Below are 7,500 nucleotides of genomic sequence, written 5' to 3'. Positions count from 1 at the left end.
TGGTGACTGTGGGGATCAAACCAGTGACCTTCTGATTATCAGATTACCAGTTATGTGCTTTAGACCACTACACCACCACAACTCCTCATACACACACACACACATTAACACACACACACACACATACACACACTTACACACATACACATACACACACACACACATACACACACACACACACACACACACACACTCTTAGCTGTCCATCGTGTACGATGATGACGCTTGCTCCGGGGGTGGGGGTGGGAGGGGGGTGGGTTTAGCGACCTTGTCGCTGGTGCCACTTCTCATGGGCGTGGAGTCCGATCCTTGAGCCGTACAGTCGTCCGCAGATGGAGCAGGGGAAACCAGATGCCAGGGGGGTACCAGCCGCCCACTGGTGTCTCTTGATGCGCCTCTCGGATCGTCGATCTTGGTTGGTTTGGTGTATTTGAGAGACTGCAGAGGCACAGGTGACCTGCCAGGCAGATCTGTCGAGTGCCAGTGATTCAAGCTGTGTGAGGGGGATGTTCGCTCGCTTTAGGATGTCCCTGATGTAGTCCTTAAAGCGCCGCTTTTGCCCTCCAGCAGACCGTTTTGCGCCCATTAGTTGACTCTAGAGGACTTGGCGGGGCAGGCGGTGTTCAGGCATGCGTATGGTGTGCCCTATCCAGTGCAGATGTTTTTTGGCCACAGCTGCTTCCATACAGATTGAGTCAGTGTTGCTGAGGATGACTGTATGGGGAATTCGATCTTCCCAGGACAAACTGAGGATCTTCTGTAAGCAGTGGATATGGAAGGCCTCTAGGTTGATGATGTGCCGACGGTATGGGGTCCATGACTCTGCCCCATAAAGCAGAGTAGAGACACATACCGCGTTATAAACAGCGACCTTAGTACTGACCTTCAGGTTACGGTTTTCAAAAACCCTGCTGCGTAGGCGTCCAAAAGACGATGAGGCTTTATTTATCCGGCTGTGTATTTCTTTGTCGAGGGAGCAGAATGAGGACAAAATGGAGCCAAGATAGGTGAAGTGGTCCACTGTTTTAAGTGGAACACCGTTTATATGAAAACTAGGGGGTGTGAGGGCAGGGGAAGTGAGATGAGACATGACCTCGGTTTTTTGAATGTTGACCTGTAGGCCAAAGGATTGGTACAGACTGGATATTGTGTTAAGGGCGTGCTGCATAGAGTCCGGGCTGTGAGCTAAGACGGCACAGTCATCAGCATACTGAAGCTCACAGATTTGGCAGGTCTTTGTCTTTGTGCGGGCCGACTTGACGGAAGCCTCTTCAACATACGTCGGTTGAAGAGGCTTCCGTCAAGTCGGTACTCCACATGGACACCGACTTCATGTCCCATGACACGGTGGAAGAGGCAGGTGATGGCAGAGAGAAGGATGTTAAAGAGCACCGGAGCCAAGACACAGCCTTGCTTCACCCCAGCTTTTACCTCGAAGGACTCTGACTGGTGTTCTCCCGTGAGTACTCTGGCGTGCATCCCGTCATGCAGCTGCTGTAGGATGCAGAGAAACTTGGGTGGTACCCCAAGTTTGGAGAGGTGTTTCCAGAGCAGTTCACGGTTGATGGTATCAAAAGATTTGCTGAGGTCGATGAAGGCAACGTAAAGGTCTTTGTAGTGTTCTCGGCTCTTCTCCATCAGCTGCCTCAAGACAAAAACCATATCTGTCGTGGATCTAGTCTTCCGGAAGCCACACTGCGTTTCCGGAAGCACAGCTTCCGAGATGTGCTCAACCAGTCTGTTGAGCATGATCTTGGCCAGGACTTTCCCTGCGATGGAGAGGAGAGATATCCGCGGCTGTTGCCACAGGCTGCTCGGTCTCCTTTCTGTTTGTAAATGACCACGATGTTAGCATCCTTCCAGTCCTGTGGGAGGGTCCCATGTTCCCAGATGTTTTGGATCAGGAGGTGCAGGCGACGCGTGAGGATGTATCCTCCGTGTTTGAAAACCTCTGCAGGGATTCCATCGGGTCCAGCGCTTTTGTTGTTCTTCAGCCCCACAATGGCTTGCCGGAGTTCTGAGTAAAATGGTGGGGTGTCCAGGTGCATGGTAGGTGGCAGGTCTGGGAGATTATCCAGAATATGTGTGTCGACAGGGTTGATGTGGTTGAGGAGACTCTCAAAATTATTTGCCCAACGGGCAAGAATCTCGTGGCGGTCCTTGAAAAGGATGGCGCCGTCAGCTGATCGGACTTTGGCAATCACCTGCTTCCTTTCTTGCAGCAAGGAAGGTAGTTTTAAGGGTGGGAGATCCTGGGCAGGACAGGAGAGCTTTGTGGGCCTCATGCTTGATTTTTAAAAGTGACTGTATCTCAGCTGAGTTACAGTCAAACCAGTCCTGATGGTGTTTCCTTAATTGGCCGAGTGCCTCTGAGGCTGCGCTATGAATAGCCTGGCGCAGTGCTGGCCAGTCGGTTGATTCCTCCGGGATCTTGTTGAGGTTTTTAGCAAGCAGCCGTCGGAGGTTGTCTTTGGTGGTGAGGCTATTCAGCGCTGTACAATTGAGTTTCTTGTTTGGAGCTGTCCTCGGGCCATGGGGTTGAATGCTCATGAGTAGTTTGGATCTGACCATGAGGTGGTCAGTCCAGCACTCAGCTCCGCGCATAACACGGTCCTTTTGACGGACAATCACGTAGTCAAGAAGATGCCAGTGTTTTGAGCGGGGGTGCTGCCAGGTGGTCTTAAGCCTGTTTTTCATCTGGAAGACGGTGTTAGTAATGACCAGCTGATGCTCTGCACAGAGTGAGAGGAGTCTGAGCCCGTTGTGGTTCATTTTCCCCACACCATGCTGGCCAATGACTTTATTCCATACCAGGTGCTCCGTGCCCACTCTAGCATTGAAATCTCCCATGAGTATGAGCCTGTCTGTAGCCGGGGTTTTCTGTAAGATGGCATCAAGAGCTCTGTAGAAATCCTCTTTGATGTTGTGCTCGGCATCAAGAGTTGGAGCGTATGCACTGATGAGAGTGGCAAAGCGTTCCTTTGCCAGGGGAATGTGCCATGTCATCAGTCTTTCATTGATGCCGATGGGGGATTCCGGAATGCGCTGCAGCAGTTTGGACTTTACAGCAAAGCCAACTCCATGGTTACGACGAGTGCCTTCGGGGACCCCCTTCCAGAAGAAGGTGTACCCAGCACCAACCTCTGCCAGGGAGTCCTCCCCATGTAATCTGGTCTCGCTGAGAGCTGCTATATCGATATTATATTTGGCGAGCTCCAGGGCCACCAGTGCTGTCCTGCGATGGGGCCTGCCAGGAGTTTCTACCAGGTCCAGCAGTGTGCGAACATTCCACGAAGCAATGCTTAGCTTATTTTTCACTTTGATTTTTCGACCGCAAGGGGGGATGCTCCGACGGTTGCGGCTTACCGTCCGGAGTGTGGGAAGCAGACAATTTTTGGACCACCTTTTCCAGGTCCTTCCCCATCACAGAGGTGAGCAGTGTGGGGCTGCTCAGTCACAGTGGAAGCTGCCGAAAAGACGCGCTGCTCCATCCCGCAGTCCTAGCGACCATCACTCCATTGCCGCCTGTGTGCATGGTTTGGCTAGACACTTCCAGCCACATCCTTGGCCTGTGCCCACCACCATTCCACATCGCCACAGGACTTTTTGGGGGGGCAAGAAGCTTGCGCATAAGTGTGGATTAAGGTGAGGGTGTGGTTGCGCAGACCTCACTCCCACCATCTTCACTCCTAACCAGATGACCTCCAGTGGCATGAGGGAACCCATGACGACCTTCGTCTGGCAGGAGTTGCAGGGGGCTGCCGGTGGTCTGGTCAGTTGGACTCTGCCTGTGCTTGTCCCCAGGTGCAGGTTTGTCTTCGGGGTTTGCTCCCCTAGCCACTGTACCCTCCCGAGTTAACCCACGTGGCCTGGGGTTGCCCTCTTCCGCCTTGCCAGCCGTTGTGGTGGTTCTCACAACACCATCTTCCGCCTGCGTCACCGTTGGGGTCTTCGCTATTTACCCATAGCTGGGGCTATTTACCCATAACTGGGACAGAGGTTGACGGCCATCAGGGCGTTTCCACTCACCGATGGGCCTGCATGCCGCGTCTCTCGGGCCCACTGCTGCTCCGAGAGCCCGTACAACTTAGCCTGGAACCTCAAGGGACCAGTTGCCATGTGTGCCACGGGGAGGCGTGTACGAGATCTTGGCAATGGAGAGGCTATGTACCGGCTGAGGAGGCTTACACACTCGGCTCCACTTTTCACCCCTGAAAACAGAAGGCTATCCGGTGGCAGTAGCTGAAAGCAGAGAGTGACAAGCAGAAGCAGCATGCAGCATGCACTAGCTACAAGCACTACTACTCCAACACTGCTGCACTGACGCATCACATGCCCTGTGTGCCCTGTGTGACACACACACTACACACAAACACACACACACACACACACACACACACACACACACACACACACACATCACACACACACACACACACACACACACACACACACACACACACACACACACACACACACTTACACACACTCACACTCACTCACACACACACTCACACACACACATTAACACACACACACACACACTTTTATTTATTATTTATATATTAATGTTGGTTACACTACATGACTTTGATTTGGTGGACTATTATCTTCAATTATGAATCATATTTATAAACAAAATTGCTCCGCTGTTTATTTTTCGAAGGAAAATGAACAAAAGTTTATTACAAAATATCTTTTATTTGAAGACTTTCAGCTTTTAATGAGACTTTGATTGATTTATTTATTATTACACATTATTATTATTATAATTATTTGAATTTAAGCCCAAGAAACAAATCTCAAATGACTTTGATGTCAGAGATGAAAACATGCTCATCATATCAGATGTCTTGATATGGAGATATAGTTGAAAGGGATAGTTCACCTACAAATCTGTCATCGTTTAATCACCCTCATGTTGTTCCAAATCCTCATGACTTACTCTCTTATGAGGGTGGGATGCTGCCGGAGTAGGCAGTACACAGTAAGGCAGCTGCCGGGTTTTGTATGCGAGCTAAATTCTGATATTAAAAGTGAACGAGTTTATGACAAAGTATCCAGTTGGGCTCACCGTAAGCATCCGATCGCCACGGAAACGAGCAAGAGAGGGAGACGGAGAGAGATGGAGTTCAAGTGAGAGGACAACTCCTCACTTGTGTTTATCTGCCACACACACACACACACACACACACACACGCATGCACGCACGCACACACGCACACACACTCACACACACGCACACACTGACAGGCCGGCAGCAGTGACATTCTGTAAGTAGCACTGGAGTTCACCCGAGTCTAATTAGGGTTGTGCTGCACTATCGGCATGGCGATTAACAGCCTGTGCCATGACGACGGTACGTTGCATTCGATTAACCTCAGTGAGTGTCAAACTCAAGCACTGGCGTGCTCAGGACGACTGGTCATGTTTATAAATGCTCATGATCCTGTGTGTGTGTGTGTGTGTGTGTGTGTGTGTGTGTGTGTGTGTGTGTGTGTGCGTGTCGTGTGTGTGAATGACTTTGGCTCGAGGGTTTTGAAGTGTGTGTTCGGTGCTGTTGAGTGTTTGACGCAGTGCTCTTACTGTCGGTGTGTGTTTTCCCAGGAGTGTGTGTTCGTGTACCTGTTGGAGGCGGAGTCTCGACTGCGCTGTGAAGATCCAGCCCATGAGGTCCCAGCGGAGGGCAAGCTCAGGTAAGGGGTGGGGCTTATGCTAATGACCTGGGTGTGCATCATTATTAATTCATTCGTAATGGTTAGTTTGTGTGTTGAACGCAGAGTGTTGTGAATCTCTGCACAGCGCGTGATGTCATCCTTAAACTGTTTTCTGATTATCTCTCCTGTGCTGTCAGATGATGTGATTGTGATGTTTCACTCTCTGTCCTGATGAACTCACAGATTGTTTTGTGTGTGAAATGTCACTATCGAACTGTCTGCTTTTTCAGTTCTCTCTCTGTCTCTCTCTCTCTCTCTCTGTGTCTCTGTCTCTCTCTCTCTCTCTCTCTCTCTCTCTCTCTCTCTGTGTGTGTCTCTCTCTCTCTCTGTCTCTCTCTGTGAGCGAGAGAATAATGCAGCATGTCAATCACATTTGAGTCTGAACTCTGCTCGTGTATCTCTCAGGATATCTTCGTGCATTTCTGTCATAAATGTTCGTGGGGTTGACCAGTCAAAATACAAGCGTCCACATCACCCTGCAGCTCTTGCTTGGTTGCCCACTGAAGCTAAGCAGGTTTGAGTCTGGCCAGTACCTGAATGGGAGACCTCCTGGAGACACACACACATACTCACTGACACACACACTCACACACACATACTCACTGACACACTCACACACTCAAACTCTGACACACTCACACTGACACATACTACACTCACACACTCAAACTCTGACACACACACATACTCACTGACACACACACGCTCTCTTCTGTTGGTGTGACCGAACTGTGTCGTCTTTTTCATTCCACTAATGGTTAGTGACAATCTGTCAATCAAATATACAGTCACTGCCTTCCTGATCCGCCCACTTCTTCCCGTCTTTAATTAATTGGCCACCTCCAGTGATTGACAGTTATATTTTGGGTTGCCGAGGGAAACCAGTTCCTGCTGTCAGTACAGTTTGAATGTGTTGAGCAGTTCCTCACTGATATGCAGCTGTAGTTATTAAACTCGAGAGGTTTCTGGGAGTTTGTGCAGCGGAAATGTTTCATTATGAGCTCTGGAGACGCTTAATAGAAAGCCTGAAGTGTTCATTAAACGAGTGCGCTTCAAAGGGGCCTTCTGGGGATTTGAATATACATGCATCTCAGTTTAATGTTCGGAGTGTTTGTTTGAGAACACGTCAACTTTTGACCAGCTGTGAGAGTTTGGGGCGGGACTTCCTGTCTGGCCAATGGAAGATGGGGTATGTGCTCTAGCAGAACACCAGCAGCACGGGTGATGTCACACTTCAAGACCTCATTAGTAAAAATGGGTTTAGAAAGAAAAATACACAAACGCACACATGCTTGTATATTTAAACAGATGTGGCTTATGAATGATGAGGGTAAATCCAGCAGATATCTGTGAGATGAGCGTCTCTCAGCGACATTCCCGACCAAACGGAGGGATTATCCGCCTGGTCCGACCTTCTCCAGCGGGTACTTGAGCTCAGCAATCCTCCGCTGGCTCTCTCTCATGCTCCTCTGTGGCTCTCGAAGATGTAAATATTTGATATCTGATGTCCAAGAGCGTCTGTACTGCCGGAGGGGGTCGAGATCTTCACACCAGCACGACACAAAAACGATTTCATCTCGTCTTGTGCTTTATTTTCACATCAACAGCTGCTGTGGGAACGGATCCTCACTCCTCTGGAAAATGCCGTACATGGTAGAACATGATCCGAAACTGCCACAGACATCGAGAGACCAAAGTACAGGAGTGCAGCCAACATTCAAGTGTTCTTATCAAGTGTGTTCATAAATATCACGTTCTGAACTGGATCATAATTACACACACA

At 49.7% G+C, this 7,500-nt stretch overlaps 1 protein-coding gene across 1 annotated transcript in view; it reads left to right on the top strand.

The window, feature by feature from the left end:
* LOC127631719 (cGMP-dependent 3',5'-cyclic phosphodiesterase-like) overlaps positions 1-7,500 on the top strand; it is a gene marked incomplete at its 5' end in the record, with an annotated part of 52,962 nt that overhangs the window by 4,253 nt on the left and 41,209 nt on the right. The window contains one exon of the mRNA XM_052109972.1: positions 5,608-5,696. Within this exon, the coding sequence (XP_051965932.1) occupies positions 5,608-5,696 (89 nt within the window). The remainder of the gene's footprint in view (positions 1-5,607; positions 5,697-7,500) is intronic.

This window comes from Xyrauchen texanus, chromosome 38 (assembly GCF_025860055.1).
Source record: "Xyrauchen texanus isolate HMW12.3.18 chromosome 38, RBS_HiC_50CHRs, whole genome shotgun sequence".
In the NCBI taxonomy this organism is placed as follows: domain Eukaryota; kingdom Metazoa; phylum Chordata; class Actinopteri; order Cypriniformes; family Catostomidae; genus Xyrauchen; species Xyrauchen texanus.
Note: the sequence above shows the minus strand (reverse complement) of the source record. Positions and strands in the feature narration are given on the sequence as shown.